The 23,303-nt window shown below is 45.8% G+C and overlaps 2 protein-coding genes across 4 annotated transcripts in view; both read right to left on the bottom strand.

Annotated features, from left to right (window-relative positions):
• The window catches only part of ADAM19 (ADAM metallopeptidase domain 19), a 31,995-nt gene extending 22,029 nt beyond the window's left edge, over positions 1–9,966 (bottom strand). For all 3 annotated transcript variants that reach the window (XM_082771377.1, XM_082771378.1, XM_082771379.1), the window contains exons 1-3: positions 9,896–9,966; positions 9,584–9,669; positions 7,186–7,256 (exon numbers count right to left, since the gene is read on the bottom strand). In XM_082771377.1, the coding sequence (XP_082627503.1) occupies positions 7,186–7,256; positions 9,584–9,669; positions 9,896–9,956 (218 nt within the window). In that variant the 5' untranslated portion in view covers positions 9,957–9,966. The remainder of the gene's footprint in view (positions 1–7,185; positions 7,257–9,583; positions 9,670–9,895) is intronic.
• Positions 9,967–16,238: 6,272 nt separating this feature from the next.
• Positions 16,239–23,165, bottom strand: SOX30 (SRY-box transcription factor 30; the record flags this gene model as incomplete). Its single annotated transcript, XM_082772001.1, has 5 exons — positions 16,239–16,614; positions 17,752–18,244; positions 19,553–19,732; positions 21,132–21,371; positions 22,586–23,165. The coding sequence occupies 5 exons, from the start codon at positions 23,163–23,165 to the stop codon at positions 16,239–16,241; spliced, it is 1,869 nt and encodes a 622-aa protein (XP_082628127.1).
• Between the last annotated feature and the right edge of the window lie 138 nt (positions 23,166–23,303).

Below are 23,303 nucleotides of genomic sequence, written 5' to 3'. Positions count from 1 at the left end.
GGCTGCAAGAAACAAATGTTTAATCAACAGATTGCATTAACTGGAAGGAAATTGCCTTGAGCAATGTGCTCTGGCAGGTATCTGGTCTCTGTAAGAGACTGTCATCTTGAGAGGAGACGTGAAACCGATGCGAATCTGCCTGGTGCTACTGCAGCCAGAATTAGACACCAGCCCATAGATTTCCAGTAGCAGAGGCTTGCACAGCCTACTTTTTCATTCCCAAACAAGCACGCCTGTGTTTTCCTCCTGCTCCCTTATTCTTGGAAAGCATGTGCTATGAATAGCTAGTTTTTTCTCTGCCCCAGCGCCACAAAACTGTCCAGTGCTTTGACTCTTGGTGCCCAGGGCTCATCTGCCCCTCCAGCTCCCACCCAGCCCCACAGCCGAGCCCAGCACACCAGGTTTTTTGGGCACAGGATGATGGCACAATGCACACACTGTGTGCACTTCTCTTCCTACCAGCAGACAGAGAGGTCTGGAAGGGGATGACGCTGCTGAGCGGTCTGCCTGTGCGGTTAGATATCTGTGCAGCTGCTGAGCAGTGCCATCTGATGACTTTCAATTCCCTCTCCACCAGCAGACTCCTGTGCTACATCGTAGGTTTCCCATGCAAGACCCAGCTTCTTATTCTGAGCCAAAACAGCCTTGTTTTGAAGGTCTTCCCTCGCTGTAGCACAGGGGAGCCCTTGGGCTCTTGCAACATTGCTGCGGTGTGAGGTGGTGAGGGTAGGAAAGAGGAAAAACAACAGGACATCTTGCAATACTCTCAAGGGGCTACCGCACTTCACAGCCTGTGAAAGTTCATTTCCAGCCCAGCTCACTTCCTCAGCTAGCATCAAGTTTACCACCAAAACGTAAACAAATAGAAGAGAAACCTTCACAGCTCCAAGTGCACCAGAGTCATCAGCCCATCAGTTCCTCTTCTCCATGTGTTGTTGGATAAACAGGAGAGACCAGCGAGACACCGGTACCCCAAAGCCTTTTATCTGCTTTTATCTGCTCAGTGACCTTCATCTGCCACCATTTCAGGACACTGCCAGGCTCCCAGAGAGCTCAGCCCTGCAAATGCTGTGGGACCTGACTCACGGCTTCCATAGGAGCACAAGGTTTATGTTCTTGATAGAGGAGGAGAGCACAGAAAAACATAGCATGATTTGATCCTTTCTTTCCTGTTATGTTATATAGCCCTGCAGCCATCTCTGAAACAGCTTTAGATGTAGGTGCAAATGCCTGTAAGGTTTGGATGTGAAAACAGCATCATGTAAAGGCTTCAGAGAGCCACACAGCTGACAGACTGCTAGCACACATCTTCAGTAAAAGGCAGCACAGAGTTGGCCATTAGAGGGGTTATCAGCAGAAGGAATTGATGAAATCAGAGTGAAAGTGGTTTGGGGATGGGAGGGCTCTCCTTTTTTAAGCCCTGATCACAGCTGCAGCTGTGTGGGGCTATTTGAGCGCTCAGGGTGTCCTCGAGGATCCCACACACCTTCCCAACAGCGACCAACTTTCGGCAAGATCAGTCGCTCCCCCAGATCCAGCTCAGGCTGCACGCACTGGGTGGAAGAGCCGGCTCTTGGCAGGCCCTGCCCTGCAGAAAGCCTCAGGACCCGGCTTCAATGCAAGCAAGGAAGCCAAATGAAGCACGAGTGGCTCGGTGCCATAACGTACAGATGGCTTGAGCCTGTTTCTGCTGATGGCCGGTGTGGAGCAGCCTTGGCCCTGCTCCAGGCTGTCAATGATATCATTGTTGGAGACAAAGCCTCGCTCTCCACACTGCCGTGCAGAGCTGGCAGGCCGGGGCAGTGCCTCTTCGCCTTGCCACATTGAGACACGGTTGTGCACTTCACACTCGAGCCGATGGCATTTGGTGGCAGAAAATGTGGGGGCAAACCCAGGATTCTCAGCAGGCAGCTGCCCCTAAAGGGAACATCCCAGAGCTCCCCAAAACAGCAGGAGGTTGTTGGGGCTGTTCTACTGCAGCCGTGCTTGCTTGAGGGAGTGCACGTCGCCCAGCTGCTCTGGGGAGCCTCACCCATGCTCTCCTGGTAAAAGGGGAGCAGTTGTGTCTGCCTGTGAAACATCACTTGCTAGCAGAAGCCTCGGAGGAGCTCAGAGGCCTCCATCACAGGGGGAGCCATGGGAGGTGTGTTTTCCCCAGTCAGAGATCATCATGGGCAATGGCAGCACCCCACCAACACGCTGCTGCGCTCACCCATGGGAGCAAGCCCCCCCCCCCTTTTTTTTTTTTTTTTTTTTTTTTTAAATAATTCAGTCCTGCCAGCCACTTTGTTTAGGTTCATTTTACAGAGGGACTGGTCTGCATGGACAGCTGCCACTTTTAAAATAGGAGACATACATATTTTTTGTCCCACCTCACCACCACCCATCCCTCCCCTCCCCCCCCCCCCCCCCAAAAAAAAAAAAAAAGACAGTCAACAAGCCCCTTGTGAGAAACATCTACTCCTCATTTTTAAGTCTTGGGACTAAGAAGAGTGAAGCCTGCAGTCTCTGACATTTCTTTCCTTGTCCCTTTCCTCAAATCACAATAAATCTGTCCAGCCTGGCTGCCAGCATCTGGGGGTGGAGGGAATTGGTTCTCCCAAGAAAGTTTTGACATCAGATTTCCATCACAATTTGTGGTCCCTCTCCACTGCCTTCCAGTAGGATCCAAGTAGGGCAAGAAAGGGAATTTGACTCCTCACTTCCCAGACTCTTAAACGTTCCCTAATGTCAGAATTTATGATGAGAACCTGAGGTGACCCCATCTCAAACACCACCGAAATGGCACCCCTGACAATGCAAGCAGGCAGCCCTGCTCTCTGTATCCACCCCTAGTGGGAAATCAGGGATTTCACCTCTCTGCAAGTCTCCGGCCAAAACCCAGCACTTCATTAAATCACTGAAATCCAGACTTTTTTTTCTTGGTGCTGATGAATCTCATCCAGACAAAGCTTAAAGCTCTTAAGCTCCCTCCCTCAAGAGCCTTTGCTGATGTATCTGAGAACATGTTTATTGTGCAAACTGCAGCAGTTTGGAAGGAAGAAAGTTTCCCAGCTCTTTAGGTGGAACTACACTCCTATTTCTGTGACAGTTATCATGTAAATCACGTTACAGGACCCAAGCAAAATTTGTCACATTACCCTCCAGCTCACCAATGGGAACCATAAAACTTGCCTTGAGAGGAAAAAGGAAATAAAATAAATGGGAAATTAGCTGATAATGAGTCAGGGAGCAAAAGATTTAAAGGGTTCCATTTCCTTCTCTCTTCCTCCCTGCCCCACACAGAAATCACCGAATGTCTCAGGGGAACCAGGAGGCTGAAAGGCAGTTATGGCTTTCCAGGTCCCACCCCTGTTTTTCTGATGACTCCGAGAGACAACAGAGCAGGATAAACTCGATTTCCCTCCTTTATGTAACCCTTAACCCCCCGTGCAGGAAGTCTAATAGACACTGATAGTGTGCAGCTCATCAGTGGAATAATCTCAGATATCCTTCCTGCCTGGGGGTGGGCAGCAACCTCCCCTCTTCCTCATTCAGCTGGGAGAAGAGGCACTGGAAATGAAAAAGAAGGAAACTGTGACACACAAGTGACATGCAAATCTGTCATCGAGCTGCTGAGAGCATCAAATAGGGCAGGAGTGATTGTCAGCTACCTGGATGGGGCCAGAAGGGCTTGGACACGATACTGCTCCTTATCAGATCCAGCTGACACAAAATAGCCATCTGGATTGCTCCCAAGCTCAGGCCAGATAGGTTTTGGACTTTTTGTGCTGTCCTCAGGCCACTGCTGCACATTTCTGCCAGACTGTGATCACAGGTGCTGTGGGAATGCAGCAGGCAGAACACAACTGAAGCACCCACCTATGGGATTCACCGCAGGCAGGGACACCCCTGGAGAAGGTGACTTCTGGAGGAGCATCCACTGCCCTTCACAGCAAGCCATCCTTCCCCATGTCTGCTCTTCCCCACAGGAGACAAAAAAGAGGAGGACAGGGAGGAAAGTCTTGTAGATATTTCTCCTGCATTCCAGTGAGAAAAATTCCACACAGGTTTCTGCTGTGCAAATGTCAACTCCCCCTTTGCTAGAAAGGGCTCACACCAGGCAGCTCTGCCACATATTCAGACCATCCCAGCATCCCCTCCACGCTTGGCTCAAAGCTGCTTTTTATTAACAAATGTGAATGCCTTTAAAATAGTCTCTTCTGATCCAAGATTTTCAACTCAGATTCTTCCGTTCCTAAGCCCCAGCCAATTTTAAAACTGTTTTATAGGCATCTCTCCATATATTTGTTGTTTGTGCAGCTTTGAGCTTTCCAATCCTGCAGCTGCACGACATGGTTTTGGGTCACTTAAAACAAGCCTAAGTCATTTGGGGGATATATTTTTGTCGTTACTCAGAGATGTTACATGGTGTTGTGAACTCTACTTGGAACCGCGGTGTGGTTCCGCCTTTGTATTAAATGCCTGAACAGGAAATAATGCAATATTATTTTAACAACTAATGCAATAATTGTATTCTTAGATATATGAAGCCCAAACACAGATGATGTACCGAGTCTTTCAAAATATAGAATTGTGTGCAGTTCTGAAGAAATATATGCAATAATGTTTCACCTCTGGATGAACACCATGTCCTTTTCATATAGGATATGAAATTACAGTCTTCATGTGAACATTTCTTCCACATACTCAAGACAGCTTGTTTCATTCAAAGCTAGTTTATCCCTACAAAACCAATATAGATGATTGTATTTCCCCCTTCCTTTTCCAAAGCAAGCCCGTATTTTCATCACCTTCATCTCTCTTTATGGGCTGGTGAGCATGTGGACATGTAACAAGGTTGCCTAACCCACCAGATTTCCAGAGCTTCTCTAAACTGGATCGATGAAATGACCCAGACCTCTGGGGCTCATTTGAACTCAAAAAGCCATAAGTACCTTCCACTGCCAAGGAAACTCAAAGCAGAGCAGCTAGCCCTTCAGGTGGCTCCAAAGGGACACTTCGCAATGGGGACCCACACCTCCTCTCACATTGCCTGGGTGCCTGACAAACCCCCCCGGGGAAGATGCCCCAATCTGTCACCACTCAGCACCCCAAGCCTCAGCTGTGTTAAGCTGCTGGGCACTGGGAGCTACCCCAGGCTGGACTCCATGTGCAGCAGCAAGGAGCAGCAGTTCTCCTTCCCTTCTCGTACAAGTGTTCTGTGGATGCTGTTGTTATCAGGGCTCCCATGCACTTCATGCTTTTCTGGCTGCCTCATCATTGCTCTCTCAGTTTGAGAGTCTCTAAACTACTTTTGCACCTCTGCGAGTCTGAGAAGCGGTGGCTCTCCAGAGCCTCTCCTAATCACATTCACAGACTTGCACTTTGGGATGGTGCCATCACCTCTCCTGCACGAGGACTTGAGGCCTGGCAAGTCTCCCATGTGAAGTGCTGCTATCAATAAATCACTTGCATTTTCCACAAAAAAAATAAATAAATAAAACCAGAAACTCCAAGCCAGTCGCCCTATTTCAGCAGTCCTTGTAAGGGGAATTACCCTGCAGTGGAACCATGTGTGCAGACTTCAGCCTGCATGTATACATCTCAATGAATGAAAATACATTTCAGGAAATAAGCACAATAGAAGCCCTCTATTATTATCATGGTGTTTACCAACACCAGCAACGTGTTTGCCTGCACTGGAAATAGCACAGCTCCGCTCCCACGAGGCACCTGGAGTTAGGTCACCATGCTGCATACAGACTGGTTCTGCAAGGCTCCTTGCTTCTGCCAGCAGTGAATTCACTTCTGCACAGTTGTTGCTGAATATTTTAGACCTGACAGCCCTTCCACTGGGAAGAAGACCCCCAGCAGGCACATCACCTCCAGGTCCAGCTCAGAGACCATCCCTGGTGAAATTGCTGTCAGCACCAGCTATAGTTCCTGCATTAGACAGGACCAAGTTGGCAGAGCTCATGCTGTCTGGTCTCTTCCATCCCTTCTCTATTTTCCCAGCTGAGACACACCAAGACACAGAATTTACAGCCGGTTCTGTTTAGCCCCACACAGGTGCAGACTGACTGGGAGATGTATCCAGGTTTTGCTGCTCCAAACCCCCCAGCAGTTTCTGTAGTCTATTACAGAAAGCACCTCGTACATGTAGGATGTACGCTCCTCTCATCAGCCATCAGGCTTCATGCTTTACTGCACACAACGCCAAGAAAAATCTGGTTTTCTTCCAAGCCACCCAAATATTATTTAGATTTATGCACTGCCATCAGAACTAATAAGATCTTCTGACACTTCGCCCTTTCAGGAGGAAAGCTGAGCCCTGAGCTCTGTGATTGGCATGTCCATACAATACCTTTAAAATACTGCCAGAGTTACTATTCCAAGGCTATTATTCCCTCTGCTGGTTCTAGCTGACATACAATTGGTAGTGTTTCCACAGATAAATCTTCAGATCAATTCAAAAATAAAACACCAACAGGGCAAGTGGACTGCTTGGCAAAAGCAGCTTATTGCAGCTACATTTCCAGCTGCTTTTTTACCACTGGAAGCTAATCCACACACTGGACAAAGCCAGTGGAGCAAGCCTCAAGGCAGGAATCTTTCTACCTCCCTTTGTCTCCTGCAGTTTCAGCTGAATTCAATACACATCATGCCCAATGCTATCACACAGCATTGCTGGATCATGCCCGAGAAGAGGCTGCATTTCAGTTAATGTAAAAGCATTTTTTCAGTCTATTTTAACATGAAGGTCACTAATGGAATAGAAACTGTCAGATCATTTCTCCTAGGAACCAGGGAGCAGCATCACTTCTGATCACAGCAAATGAAATCCTCATTACAGTCACACTGACTCTAAAGCAGGGAGCCATTTGGTAAATAGAGAGCTTTGTAGCAGCAACATTTTCTGGTTAAATTAAGAATTATGATGCAAAAACAGCTTTGCAGGCTGCAGACCAGGTCACTACCTGCTTTTTGCTGACAAAGCTCTGTTGCAGTCAGGGCTGCCTGGCTGATTAACATCAGTGGGTCTCAGACCTGGAATAACCTTGAAATCCCAAAAAGGACTTCCTCATCCTGTCTTTATCAGAACCCTATTAAGTCAGTGGTGGTTTTCCTGTTGACTTCACTGTAATCCTTATACATTATTTCAGTGAGCACACAGGTCAGAATGCAATGCTCAAGCACACTTACCCATTTTTCTCTAACTCCAAGACAAGCTCCTGGCCTTCTGCCTCGATCTTAACTTCAGCTCGGAATGGATGCTGTGTGCAAAAGAGACAATGCCTGTTACTCAGAAATCATCATCACCGCAAATGTATCCACACACTGCATATCCAGCTCCAGGGGTGCACTGAGCCCCTCTGCGTGCACACCATGGTCAGGACCATGTCATGGGACACTCCAACTTGCCCCATAGGTCTACACATCAAATAGAGGAGCTAGCTAACCAAAGCTTCATTTGTTGTCACAGCAGAGAAAAAAAAAATTTTTTTAGAAGCCTATTTCAGCACAAGAGCAATCACGCCTCTTTCAGAGATTTTCACAAAATTCTTTTACTCCCAGAAGATGTCAGTAAGATGCAGGCCTTAGACGTCTTCAGGCCCTCACTGTTTTGGGGACGGTATTTCACAGCTGCTCCCATATTAGTCCCAGGCTGCAGAGGGACTGGAAACCATGACAGCAGCTTTCTGGTGTGTTCAAGCACGCCAGCCACAGCCCTGGTTTGCAATCTGCATATAGCTCGGCTCCAAGTGAGGATGCAGGACAGCTGGCTGTGTTAATGCAGCTATTAGTGTTAGCAGAAAGGGCCCCAATTTCTTAGCACAATGGCCGATGTATAACCAAAACCACCATTAAAAAAAAATAATAATAATTTAAGGCTAGAATACATTTCCAGGGGCCCAACTAGATGGCCTCTGCAGATCTCCGGGGTTTTACCTCCCTCTCAAAGCAGAACCACTGGCTGAAGGCAGGTTTCTGGATCTGAGTGATTACACATAAAGGAAATGGATGAATAACTCCTCAGAAAAGAAATAACCCATCAGATAAAAGACTTCTCTATTCAGCTGAAACCGCACCCCCAAAAATTCCTGAAAACTGGTGAGAGATGATCAACTCTATTATTTCCTTATTCAGTGTTAGTGGGGATTTTGCAGAAGAGACCAACTGAAAGCATGACAGATTTAACAGGATGCTCTGTTAAAAGGTTTGTCAGCCAGAGCCATGCTTTGGTGTCACTTCATTGATTCCAAGTTCAATTACAAGCTCCTCTTAAATCAGCTCCTGCTCATATTCTTTTGTTTATCTGTCCTTTGTTTTTCAGGGCATTGTATCAGGCTCGCATAGGTGATGCAGAAGGAAATACATTCAACCCATGCAGCAATGGCTAATTCCAAGGGGCTGAGCTTTGGTTTACTGACTTACAGGTGCTCGGTATGACCCAGGGTGGGTCTGTTGTTCTGCTAATGTGTAAGCAAGAGAGGCTGCCTTGCCCATAGCTAGGGGGTCTAAGGGTCTATTACTGTAATTACTCAAAGGTTGTTCAAACATTGTTATTACTAATAATGCCTTCCCTTCTCCTTCAATAAATACACTGCTTCAGAGTGCATTGATTGCTGTGTAACTGAAACATCCCAGCTGTACATAAGCTTTGCTAACACTCATTTGGGAGCCAACAGGAATTTGCCTGAAACAAACCAAGCGAGACCCCTGAGACACAGCAAATTTATGTCAGGGCAAATGCTGTCCAGATGTATTCATATTGCTATCAATATGAGAGAGAAACAAAGCTTCCAGGCTATGTTGCAAGAATAGTTTTAAGAGAATTAAGAGCATGAGAAAGTCATTGCAGCTTTTTCTTATTTAAAGTATTGGAAATTCCCATTACATAGGGTGGACAAAGCCTGGAATAACAGTGCTTATTGAGAGCCACCATAATTTTTCTTCAGAATAATGCTGTAGCTTCCCTTTTCCTGGTTCACCATTTAAACATCACTTGGATTGTCCTTTCCCACTTCATTATGCAACTGATAACTTCTTGAAAGCAGCAACACAGATGCTGGGAAAAGGAACTGTGGTTTGTGGTTGATGTTCAAATCTGGCATCCCAGCAGTTCCCAAAACGGCTGCAGACTACTGACATGCCGCTGAATTGCCATGTGTAAGAGGGGAGCGAGCTCTGCACTGACACAAACGGTGTGCAAGGCACAGGCTGCCAGAGGAGCTGCAGATGCTCCAGCCCTGGAGGTGCTCGAGGCCAGGTGGGATGGGGACGAGGATGGGGCTGGGGGCAGCCTGGGCTGGCGGGATGTGTCCCTACTCATTTCAGGGGGCTGGAACTGGGTGGGCATTAAGGTCCCTTCTTACCCAAGCCGTTCAGTGATTCTCAGATCTGCACCTGAGCAGGGCGTGGGGCTTTGTGTTTGCAGTCAAGCACCCCCCAGCTGCGCTTCTGCTCCCCGCAGCCCCTCCAACAGCTCAGGCAGCAGGACCAAAGCGGGGGTCTTCCAGCCCTCGGCGTTAGTCCCCCTCCCTCCCGAAGCCCCCGGGGGTGCCGGCAAAGCAGGCAGAAGCCGGCTCTCACCACCCACCTTCTCGCCGCCGGGGCTCCCCAGCGCTTCCCAGCGCGGCACCACCACCACAGGCTGCGGCTCCGAGCCGGCGGCCACCTCTCCTCCTGGGGAAAAACGAGACGAGCAGCTCACCAGCCCGGCCCTCGAGTGAAAAAAACGAGGAACCGGGCCGGAGGAGACCCCCTTCATCCCACCCCATGCCATGCCATCCTCCCCATGCCATCCTCTCCATCTCACCCCACCCCACCCCACCCTATGGCATCCTCCCCATCCCACCCCACCCTCCCCAGGGCTCAGGCAGCAAGATGCACTTGTCCCCCCCGCACTCACGGCGCGGTGGCCGCAGCAGCAGCGAGAGGGCGATGCCGCAGAGCAGCCCCCGGCCCCGCATAGCTCCGGGCAGGAACGGCTCCACCGCCGCCCCGCGTATAAAAGCTGCCGGCGCAGCTTTCCCCTCCCACCCCCGGCCCTACAGCCGGCCCTACAGCCCCCTGCCTGGGGGTGGGGGTGCTGCCGGGTGTCTCCTCCTCCTCTTCTTCCTCCTGCCCGGCTCGGGGATGCGCCATGGGTACCGGTGGGGGGAGCCCTGGGGGTCCCCCTCCGCCAGGCGCTGTGCCAGCACAGCAAGCTGACGGCCAGCAAAGGAGGGGAGACCTGCTGGATTAAGCAGGCAAATACGTGCTAAGCTCCTGGAGGAGCTGTGCTCTGGCACTGTTGGTGTATTTATTGTATTTATAGGTAACCCAGCCAGCCTCTTCACGGCTGAACCCATGTCCCCAGAGGCATCCTAAATCCCGTCTCTCCAGGGCAATGCATTGCCACCGGGCGGCTGAAGGGATGCAGGCTGTGATTTATGCTGGCCAGATGCAAAACCAACTTCATTGCCTCCCTCCCCTTTAGGCAGATGGAGGGACTGGGGGTGAGGCAGGGTTTGGGAGCACCCACAGCTCCCAGGCCCTGTGCTGCCCTTCAGGGATGGCCACTCACTCTTGTGAGGCTCCCAAAGGGGTGTCCCTGTCTTCTCCTGCACCCTTCAGGGCTGTCCCACGGGCTGTGTCCTCCATGCACCATCTCTTTGGGATCTCAGCATTTCAGGGGGATGAGCCCATTTCCAGGTGGCATCAGCCCAGGCTGGGACCCAGGGACAGGGACACTGGTGCAAAAGGTGCTGGCAGCCCCCAGCCCTGCCCCGAGGCAGAGCACGAGCTGGTTGACATTGCTTCTGCTGAGGGCAGTCCTCCGAGGTCTCCCCAGACCCTGGGTGCCGAAGATGCTCCTTGCTCACACTGAGCCCATGAAAGACAACTCCCTGCCCTATATCAGGTTATTTCTGCTCTGACTGCCAGCCAGCTCAAACTGCAGGCATGCTAGCAAGGCTGCAAGGGTGAACTGAAGTCCCTTTTTTATTTATTTTTTTTTTTACTGGCCTGGGCTGGTGATACAATGAAAGGCATCACCTGCTAGTCATAGTCTTCAGCCATCGACCTGCATTATCCATATAACCCTTTCCATTCAGCTCTGTACTTCAAGTGCCTGTGTAGGTGAACCACCAGGAAAGCAGCATAAGACATGGGGAGAAATTTCACCTGGCTATATTTCTGAGTGAAATATTTAATTCAGAGAGGCCAATAGGAAATTAGCAATCCATTTAGAATAAAGGCTGGCCAGATAGCAATAATGCTTTTGTCTCTTGTCCAGGGGTTTTCATATGCTCTTGAAACCATTGAGCTCTGTTTTATTGAAGGTCTATGCTTTTTCCTGTAACAGTGCCCACAGGAAATGTGACTGTTTCTGTCAGCGTCCTCCCAGTATCGCCCTGGCAGAAGAAAGGACATCTTGGAGAACCCTAGAGGGACTCACCAGGGTGCGTGGGCCATAAATGACCTTTTATCAGACCCACAGCCTGGCCCTTTCTCAGAACAAAAATTCAGGGACCAGATCAGCTCTTTCCTAAATATGTGGGGTATGTTGAAGGTAATATTATGAATAAGTAAATACATAATAAATACATAATCCAAATTTAGACAGCTATTCTGCTTTCACCCCTGAATTAAATTTCTCTCTACCTTAAGAGGAAAAAAGAAAAAAAAAAAAAACGGAAAAAAAATTTGAAGAGGAACATATATGCTTGCACTGAAAGATTGTCACAAATCTTACCAGTACAACAAATCTTCATAGGGGCTGCTCCACGTATTTCTCAAAAAGAAGATCAGCTCAAACAAACAAACAAACAAATAAAAAACAAACAAACAAACAAAAACACCATAGAATGAAATAAAAGGATCGTTATTTGCATTATTTTAAAATTTTATAATACTTGGACCATTAACTAGCTGTGGGTGATTTCCGTAATCATTCAGGTATCATGAAAATAAAATGCATGCAGTGTTTGCATTTGTTATATAGTGATATTTTTATCACTGGGTTTTAGTAATATGAGAATTGATATCTTAATTTATAATCACCAGAAACTCCCTCTATAAAAATATAACCACAGACTGTGCTGTTGTTATAAATAGTTTAATCTATATTTATATGATATATCACTTACATTGCTCAGACGTGGTTGCATGGAAAGATTTGGGGTATTCTAGCCCTATTAACAACGCTCAGAAGCTGTAACGCTACCTGCCTCTGGCACGAGATGAGTCAGATCCTGCCCTGGACCATTTCTTCAAAAAGCTCTTGCTGAACTTAATGGGACATTTGCCTGATTCACAGAGCAAGATCAAGCTTTCGGTTATCTGGGAATTACAAAGGCTTAAGCTCATTTCCTCCAGAAACCTGATTTCCTGATTAAAAGTATCAGCTGGGAATTTGGGAGTCTGTTCCTTATCTCTGACATCCCTGTGATCAAGGCAAGGATACAGCTACTGGCTGCACCCCCCAGACAGCACCCAGAGCAAGGGGCCGTGTGTGCAGTCGTTCAGGGCCTTCGGAAATCAGGTGTTTCAGTTTCCCCAGGTTAAAGCTGCTGAGCATGCTTTTGCAGTGGGGTTTCTGTACTTACTCCCCACTTTAACACTATTATTGTTGGCTGGAAAGCCAAAGATGCTGATTCTCCCCTTACGTCCATAGTAATTTAGGAGTAAATTAGGAGTTAACCACTTAGAAGGAAAGAGGGAGGTAGACCCACATTGGAGAGTGCTTGCTAAAGAAACAGATTTATGTAGAGAATAACTTGGACATCTATCAGACTAAATGTTCAGTAATATTTCACTGGAACTCTCAATTCAGAAATAGGAAAAGCTGCTGAATGAACTGCTCTTGAAAGCCTTCTGCTGATGCTGGAGGAAATGTTACCAAAAATCAAACTCTTAGAAAGAGAAGATGGAAGACGTTTTGTCTTCCATCACAACCTCTACATTTCAGACACTTGCACCAAGAAAGAAATATTATGTCTTTGCCTGACTTGGGGGAAATTTGAAATCTTCTGTTTTTCAGAACATTTTTCCTCTTTCAGATAACTTGAAATGATCAAAGGAGGAAGACTGTGGGTCTGTGACGGGAACTGGTGATTTACCAGCAAACGTCATTATTTCAGGCCTTAGCACTTGAGAGAACGTCTTTGGCAGCCCCAGAATCTCCTGTTTAGCTTTGCTTTTCCACCATGCCCATAGGATAGCAGGAATACTTGGAAGAGCCTTAGAGCAGCTGCCCTGCCAAAGAGGGAGCAGTGCTGTAAGATGATCAGGTACCAGGCAAGGGCTTGTCCCGATGTGCTGCTAGTGAAATCCTACCAAAATGCTCCCTATGCTTTTTTTTTTTTTTTTTAAGGGTGGGCCACTGCTGCTACTTTTGCTTCATTCCTACAGCCAAGTGGACCTAATGGTAGGAGGCTGTATGTGCTGACACGCTGCATCTCTTTGACTGTATTTATATATTTAGAGCACTGTGGTCCTCTCCACACTGACTGCAAACTTCTCCAAGCTTGTGTTTTCTCTGAGAGTGAATATACCGAAGCAGTTTACTCTCTTAAGAAGAGGAATGGGTATAATAACATAAGGGTTTTAATAACATCCAGGCCATAAAAATGTTCCATAACTTTGGAGCAGAAAGTCATCTCTGCAAAAGAACAGCCACAGGCAGTGGGCACATCAGGAAGCACTACTAAATATCTTGAGACTTTTCTAGAAGAAGGAGGAAAACAAACTTTGGAATATCTGCATCTGATATATATATAAATATAAATATATATATATATATAAATTTGAGAGGCACACAACGTGATTTTTAGTTTAGATTAGGTTGAACAGCAGAGATGGCTGGGTCCAGTGCTGTAGTTCTACAGACACAGATCCCATATAACTGATCCAGGACTTCAGCTCTACCTGGAAGGACAGGAAAGATCAGCCCTACATTTTGTTTCAAACTGACATATCCAGGATGTGTTAAACCTCAGTCTTCTCTTCTTATGGCCTTTGAGATATTAAACAGAGCAGATTTTCACTGAGGGTATAATACTGTGTTTTCCTAAATGAGCAGCAAAGATCCCATTAGCAGATGGACCTGGCACAGCAAATGCTGAATCCCTTGGCCCACTGAAGCTCATGTACATCAACACCAGCATCACCATTAGCACTGGGTACAACTGAGCAGCTCGGAGGCATTTCCCTTTAAACAGTTCTGGACACCCCATATAGGACAAAGTAAATGTGAATCGTTTGTGGAAAGCCACCATTCTGGATTCTGCACTAGAATATGCACTGCAGTATGTCTTGTATCCTATTCCATTGTGTATAAAAAGGAAAAAAGGGGGAAAGAAGTTGGATTTAGAGAATAATCCCACCAACAGCTGTCTTATACCCTGAAACGTACTTGTTTAGGAATTAGTCTATTTGCCCACATGCATTCCTACAGGCCAGATCAGCTTTCAGTAAGAAGATAATTTAGTAACAGACACTTTCTACTATTTATAAGACTTTCTTCTTAACACTTCATCTGCATTACAGATGTTGTAGGAGCTGAGGGCTGTTTACAACACAATTGCAATGTAGTGTAGGCAGCATTTACCCACACTTTTACATGTGGTCTTTAACTACAAAATGCAGTGGTTCGCAAATGATCTTAAGCTTGGAAACGGAGCTAAGAGCCCAGAGAAGCATTAAAATGTTGATGTAAGACTAAAAAGTTAAAATGCAAAGAACCCCAAAGGATATCTACTCTGCCTTAATTTAGGCTTACCTTTTGAGGCATACGGAAACTTCATTGGTACCTGCCTTTATCAATAATGCTGTCCTAGTGGATGGATATAGGGGGCCTAAGTGTCAGGTTAGACAGGGCAGTCAAGGTGCAGCAGGTCTGGTGTGACAGCCTACACAAGACAGGATGTGCGGGATGAGACATCCGTGTAACTTCTTCTGAATCATTCCTTAGAACGCTGCCAGCCCAGCATGGATGTACTTCTCCTTCTGTGGTTTTTAGCTCTTCCCATATTTCTGTGGTAGCTGGATTTACATAATTACAAATATACGTACATACACATATATGGATACACTTCTGTTAGTTGCAGAAATTGTCTAGAAAAATGATTTGAGGTAGTCATTCTAGGCATGTGCAGTTTAGCTGCACTGTAAGTCTTTGAGTTAGATAAATCATGAATTACACATTCCCACTCAGTTCCATTGTTCATGGCTTAAAATGAAACACTATTGGTTCGTTGTTCAGGTGAGTTTATTCAAATAAACAACAGTAAAATAACAGGATTCCCAGAAAGAAACGACCATCCCTTTCATAAAACAGAAAAATAAATGTTAATAACATTAATTACATATTTGGGTCAAAAACTTTTGAATTTCTTTACTCTTTGAGCACAGTACAGATATTCTTTCTATTAAAAGCCTTTGATATTCTTCAGAGAATTTGGTATTCTATGGATAATTCTTTACAGTAATAACTACATTCAGGGATCAAGTCACAATCCATTCATGTAAGTCACAGGGTTAGATCCCATCCACTTTCCACTCTCTGGGTGCTATCGTACCTCCCCATACCTTCTGGACAATCCATTTTCATTAATGGAACTGGCTACAGACTAAGATATTACCGAAACCAATCTAAATTTTCAGTGCATTATATAACATTCATACCACAAATGCAGAGTAGAGTTAAAAATTAACCAAATTAAGCTTAAAACTGACTTATCAAAGCAAAAATATAAAGCATTGCAGAATCATTCTTGACTTCACTTTCCAGGCCTCATAGTATTTTACTGTACTAAGAATTACATTACAGTCATAAAACAGAATTATTTCTCTTGCTAAAACTCCTAAAAGTAATACCTACAAAATTACAGCAAATACCATTACAATGTCTGTGAACAATAAAAGGCAGTATCCTGATTCAGAGGAGCATTATAAGGATGTGCTTAAACATATCTCTCCTCGGAAAGTACATTATCACATGCTTGGAGCTAAGTTCCTGTGTAAGCTATTTCCTGAGCTAGAGTCCAAACAATGCCCTGATGAACCAGGTGAAATTCAGGGGCTTTTACACACCCCCAGTTCTTTATGTGACCTCTGAAAATACAAACAGATCATCAGAGTCCTCAAAATGACATGCACAGGTTGCTCAAGCTACATAGGTTTCCCATTGAACACACTCTGAAGATGATACTGACGAAAAGATTTATTTCCAATTCTGTATTTCCTTGGCTTATCGTTTGTTTTAAAAATTACAGCTCTCGCAACACCTTTTCTTCTTCTTCCTCCTCGTCAGTGTCAGTCACATTGACTAGCTGGATGCTGGAAGGAGTAGGCGGGGTGGCTGACAAAACATTCTCAATTGCTCCAATATCCAGTTGTGGTATGGGGCTTACACACTCCTCCTCACTGCGGCTGCTGTGACAGGTCACTTCCTCTAGGCTCTCACAGTTGTGTGAGTCCTCATGTACGATTTCCTCTGGGTATTCCCTGAAAGGATAGTCTCTGTCCAGAACCGAAAATTTCATCTCCTGTGTCTGGTACCTGTTTTCATAATAGCCAAGACATTCTGGCACTGAGCTGGAGAAATTTCCGCAACCAAATGGAGGCCGGCTGAATGGGCACGTGCTGCAATGAAAGAGATTGAAGGCGTTGTTCAGAAATGCAGATTGCCTAGATTTCCATTCAGCTAAGACAATCAGAATGGTGCTAATTTTTCTAAGCTAGTCATCTTTTTTATATATATATATTAATTAAATAATATACTGGATAAAATAGAATCAGGTAAGCCTGCGGTACAGTAATGTACATGCTCAGAATAGTAAGATGAAGTATCCAAAATCAGTTTGTTACTTCTATATACCAAAATTTGTGACAGAGCTGGGGTAAAACACTCTTCTTTATTCTTTGAATGACCTATTGTGTCTATTAAGTTCTTATTAAATGAGTGGATTGAGAGAAAATCTTTGTGCCCAGTATGTGGTTGTCAATATATTTAAGGAATTTACAGTGATTGCTACTAATAAATACACATATATATAGTAGATTGCAAGAAGTTACTAAGCCAAAATATAACTGTCTTTGTTGTGTCCTCTCGGAATTTTGATGACAAAATGACACACATATAATCTACACGGTGTTACAGAAATCGAGTGTGAGGACACTGGTACTTTCTGTGCATACTTAGCTTAGGAAATACCCACAGGATATTGCATGTGTTAGCTTGTAAGTTCTTTGATTAAGTGGTCTCTCATTTACTTCCCAGAGACTGCAAAGACAAACTAGCAAGGACTACTTACTTACGTAAGAATTCTGAAGACATTTCCCACTAGGCTGGATTTCAGAAATACTGGTAATTATGACAGCTGCAATCATAGTAGCTGGGAGACATCTCACACACCTACTTAAACTAAATCTGATCATTCTGAAAATATATTTACACTATCTCTACCTAATACTTTTCTGTCGAAATCAGATATAGTGCATCTGAGGTGCACAAAGTGGGGAGAGGATACTTCTATTTACCATGGGCTTGGGAGTGCCAATTATTAAATTAGTACCACGGAGTCTTCAGTAACTGGGCATGTGCTACAAACAGCCTCAGGCCAGTAGGTCCAACCACAGAGGAGCTATAGGAAGGTAAGAGCACCTCTTCTTCCTGGCACTGCATTCTTGCCTCAAGAACTGAAAGCTCCATCTACTTTCTGAAAGTTAAAGCCCTTTAGCATTTAATCTCACTGGTATTGAAATGAAGGACTGCATTACCTTGAAGGGAAATAGTAAGGTCCAGGTACAAAGTAAGGGTGATGAAATGAAAATCGAGGAGGTGCTCCAAACAGATTAACTGGCTGCCCAATGGGAGGACTCTCATAGAGACGTGAGTGAGGAAGAGGAGTAGCTTGGGAAAGAGGTACTCCTCTAGGACAAGCAGAAAGCCCTGAGTACTCCTTTGGGAGCTCAATGGTAGAAACGGAGAATCTGCCATGAGCAGTGACTGTGTTACTTGGGTTTCTACTGGAGCTCTCAACAAAAACTGGTGTAAGTCTCTTCAGAGGGCAGTTGGATCCAGAAGATACATCACAAGCTTCTGTCTGAACAGATTCAGCAAAGTGCTGTGATGCAATTACAGGGTGCATGGGCAGGGTTGGAGCTGGAACTGCCAATGATGTGGTGCTCGCAAAAGTAGACTGGAAAAGGGTAATTGGACCTGGACGTTGAACAGAAGAAGCTGGCAGACGGATGGCAGAAAGAGCTTCACCTTTCAAAAGGAAACAGAGCAGTTATTTATCAGACACGAGTAAAGGAAGAGATGTCACAAACAGTGGCATAACAAAACCAAAATCACTATGGCCAAAATCACTTTATCCAAATCTCTTCCTAGTATCACTTCCCTGCAACTCTCAGTCTCGCATCACTTGGCCTATGTGTGTTCTGACCGGTGGTTTTGGAGTCCACACACTCAAGCTTCCTTCAACAAGAAAAAAATGGTGAACAAATAATGGATTGGCTGGTGAGTGTTGAGGCTGTGAGACTAGTGGGGACTGTATCTTGTTCTGGGATAGCCACAGAATGGGGCTGGAGTGTGCACTTAGTGCCTGAAGCTCAGAACACCTCCCACATTTACCATCTGAGATGGAATAAGCCAAATTCCTAATAAATCTGCATGGTGCCAGAGCAGCAGTGAGGAGCAGAAGCAGTAATTACAACACACAACTCTCCAATATACATGTATTTTCTTACTTGTTTCACCAGTGAATGCACCCGCTAGCCAATCTCACTGAAACATTTTGCAGATGTACACCTGAGATCATGTTGTATGTTAAAGGCTGCCTTTATACAGTACGATTTCAAAATGCGTTGCATTAGTGTTTTCAAAAAACACCACCTAGTCCAGGAGTCTAAATGATGAGTCAACTGGACTTAAATCCTTCCAGATTTTACAGTTTGTATTTAAGAGTGATTTCAACCACAGTAGGATAGTAAACTCTAGAATGAAACATAGTAGCTTGTGAGGACACCATAATATCATAGAATCTTGGAATCATAGAATATCTGAGTTGGAAGGGACCCACAAGGATCATCAAGTCCAACTCCTGGTCCCTAAAGGACCTCTCAAAGGACCACACCTAGCATAAGAACACAAAAAATACCTTATTTAGTCAAATTTACAGAATTATTTGGGAAAGGATCACATCCTAAGCCAGAACTTCACCTGACCAACATAGGGTGCTCTTTTATGTCTCCAAATCAGCATTTGGCATAAACAGGCATTTAGTGTTCTCGTCTCATTAGACTCATTTGAGTCAGTATATGTAAAGAGGAAAGGTCCAGTGCTTGGACCAAAGCTACTTGTTGTGATCCACTGTCCTTGCACTCAGAGACAGAGCTCTTTCACCACAAAATGTGAGGGGCTGCAGGTTAGCTGCTATATTTGCCTGTGGGCTTTCATGGCACACCCTATTTCACTGCCCATATGGACTGATTATAAAAAGGATCTTTCCAGGTTAGATGCAACTTTACTAGGCAGATTCCTAATTTTAAAAATCATTCAGTATTGAAAACTCACAGACTGGATGTCCAATACTGTTCTGAACAGTGGGGATGACAACAGAGTATCCAGGTGACTGGAAGGGAAGAACAGCAGCTGGATTTGTAGTGACGATACTCTGAGTGGTGCCAGAAAGTAGACCAGAGACATTCAATGGAAAACGCTTCCTTTTGCCTGGCCGTGGCTGATAAACCCAACCTGTCAGAGATGAAAAAGATGCAGACACCCCGTTTATGGGATGGTCTCTTTTTTACATGAAACCACTGTAGCTGTAATTCTGAAATATGTAAAAAAAAAAGTTTATTAAAAAAAAAAAAAAAAGAAAGAAGAGTCCCCAAACTGCTCCAATAGTCAATGACAAAACTCCATTTGTGTCAGTGAGCTAGCAAATGGGGAATTTTAGCAGAGGAAGAAATAAAATGGACACATTTGAGCACTGTTTTTATGTTACTGAATCAAAATTGTTTTGTAACACACATAAATACAGAACAGTGGGATGTGACATGGCACAACTAAGGAAAGCGTGCAATGGAGAACACAGCACTGTGTGGTGGGCTTCCAGTCCAGAAGAAAACCCTGGCTGTATTCAAAATGTGGATCTTTCCTGATTTTTTTCCTTACCCCATAAAGTTAACATACACCTGCAAGTTACAAGAAATAATGGAAAATATGGCCCACTGGGAATCCTGTAGAGATTTTGGCAATAAGGAGTACATTGGCCTCTGACTTACAACACTGATAAAGCACTAGCAGACTTTTAAACATATTGTTTTTTACTGAGCAGCTGTTTCTTACACAGGCTAACAACTCAGGCTAACTCTTAATGCTACCTTAAAGCCCCTCCCCAACCCCCTTTTTTTTTTGGAAGGGTGCAAGGAGGGAGTGCTGCTCTTCATCTTTTGTGTATTTATGACATATTAATCGTCTCTTGTCTATCAGTATTACCCTAGCAGTGAACTAGCAGGATTATGACATCACAAAGGATTATGACACCTGATGTCTCAACAGCTCTCGCAATGTGTTCACAATACAAACACTTGTGCTTTGTTTTGTTAGTGTCCTTTTAATTAACTGCAGTGCTATGAACAAATGAATTTGGTAAGGATTCAAATTTTTAATCCTTTTGGCAAAAGGTTGAGGAACAACACATCCCACACTCTTACTTGTGAATCGCCAGTCTGAAAGTTGAAGAATCACACAGAGTGCAATGCCATCTGTGCTTCCTGTGGCACTTTCCATTCATTGTTTTTAAGGAATGGATACATGTATCACCACAGACCACCTGGGCAGCTCTTTTTGCATCCATGTTCAGAATAAACTGTATCTGGCCATGAGGCTTTTAACTCATGCAGGAGGTGCTATAGCTGTGGTGGGCTAAGGAAGGATGTATGAAACCTTAGAGGCTATGAAGGATGCCACATCATTTATGAATACTTTAAGAAAGGAATATGCTTTCAGGTACTATAAAGCTGATAGAATGACTGCTTGAAATTTTTGTCATGTTTTCCAACTCTACTATTTACTCTAATAAAAGAAATCTTTCTTTTCTAGAAATCCTGCACTTCTAAACCACTAAGATAAATAAATAAATGTTTACCAGGAAATTCCTCTCTGTGCCTTTGTTTTATTTTCCGAGCTTCATCATAATAGGGCTGTTTCTGCTCTTCACTCAGTTTGCTCCACTCCAACCCGAGCTGAACACTGATCTCTGCATTATTGGCAGTCGGGTTAGCTTTGGCTAGAGCAGGCCGATGAATCCTAGCCCACACCATAAAGGCATTCATTGGACGCTTTACGTGGCCACTTTTGTCCTTGCTAAATGGAGTATCTGGCATTCCTATGCAACAAAATGAGGAAAGAGGATCATCTTCCAGGCAATATATGTGGTACAGGTTACACTCAGTAATATATCAAGAGGATGTTTGGCAACAGTCAAAAGAATTACTAGAGCTTTGGGACACATAAAACTCAGTGCATGTTTGGAGAGCACTTCCTAGAAAAGTGCAAGGGAGTAAGTATCTCTATAACCTCCACTGAAACACTGCATAAGGAATCATTTACATGGATTTTATTGTTTAATCTATTTTTAAAAATATGATATGTGACTGTTAAAGACTGCTTGGTTTCCACTTGGCTAGACTGTTTTCTGTAACTTATCAATTTATAAATTAAGCACTGTATAGCACAGACATATCACTACAAATTTGTCTTCACCACTAGAACTATGTATCCAAAAGCCCTAATGATGCTGGGATGGGATCTAATGATGTTATATCTCTGGTTTCTCAGCTGCTGCTGTTGCTGTTCAAGGTTTCTATTTATTTATTTACTTTTTCCTCTCTCTTTTCTCAGATATGGACACTCAATTTGCTGGGTGAATCAGTTTTACCAAATGCTTTACATGACACCCAGCTTTAGGTCTTTGTAAACAGACTGCCTTTGAAATGAGCTGCTGACATTACAAACATCCAGACCTCTCACCACTGATCCCTCAGCAATTTCCTCCCTGAAAAAGGCTTAGTAATAGACTGCTGTTCCACATTATCAATAAGGGGCTGAAGTATTTTTATCTTTAGGATTCCACTTTAAGTCATTCGTTTCAAAAGTGTCAAAAGTATAAATTTTAAAAGCCTTTTCTTTCCAAAAAGAGTAAGCTTCTAATCCAGATGGTATGAAGTTTGTCACTTAACATGTCCAAATTCTCTCAGAGAAGCATATGAATGCTTCATTTTAAGGATCAACAGATGTCTAAACTTAAACTTGCCATCGAAACTCGGTGTGATTCTGAAGTTATGAGGGGGTTTAATACAGTCAGGGAGCAAACAGACAAAGCTGAATTGATTTGAGCCAGCTACCAGAGCTCTGTGCTCCTGAATACGCACACCCTACCTTGAATTAGAGTCTTACAAGTGACAATATACTCAGAGAGGTGGCTCTGTATCTTTTTTTTTCCACTCTAGCGTTATTTTTTCCATTTTTTTTTCCACGTTTCCCCACGTGACAGCCTGCCAGCTGCTGGCCGCAGCCCTACAGCCCTGCTTTCCTCCATACCTGAGTCGGAGGGCAGCACAGTGAGGGGCACGTTTTTGGTCTCGATTTTCACCGCCGGCTCGAGCAGCGCCTGCATTTTCAGCGGCGCTTGCTTCGGGGCCACCTGGGGCCCGCGGAGCAGCTCGGCGGCCAGCGGGCCCTGCACCTGCACGGCGGCGGCGGCGGGCAGCGGCCGCAGCACCAACGGGACCCGCAGCGCCTGAGGCACCACCCCGGGGGGCTCCCCGCGGGGCTGCGAGGCCGTGAGGCCGCCACCGGCAGCGGGCCGCGGCGGGGAGCCGTGAGGGGAGCCCCCCTCGCCCGCCTTCGCCCTGAGGGCTCCCCGCGGCTCCCCCGCGCTGCCCCAGCGCCCATCCCCGCCGCCCACTCCCCGCCCCGCAGCCGTTCGGGGGGCGCCCGGAGGCTCCCCCGCGCAGCTCCCCGGCTCCCTGCCGCCCTCCGCAGGGGCCGCAGCTCCCCACGGGGCCCGCTGGGCGCTGAGAGGAGGCTCCGCGAGGGGTCCCCCGCGCTCCCCGCCCGGCCCCTGAGGGCCGGGGCCGGACCCCGGCACGGAGCCGCCGCCGCCCCCGCCCCGCTCCATGACGCCACGGCCGTTGCCCGCCCGCGGTTGGCCGCCAACGCTCGCCGCGCCCTCGCGCCGCCGCCGCCGGCCAATGGGAGCGCGCCTCGGCCCGCTTCGCCCCGCCCACTCGCCTCGCAACGCGGTCGCTATGGAGAC

This window comes from Aythya marila (assembly GCF_965140915.1).
Source record: "Aythya marila genome assembly, chromosome: 14".
Lineage (NCBI taxonomy): Eukaryota > Metazoa > Chordata > Aves > Anseriformes > Anatidae > Aythya > Aythya marila.
This window is presented reverse-complemented; position numbering and strand designations above follow the sequence as displayed.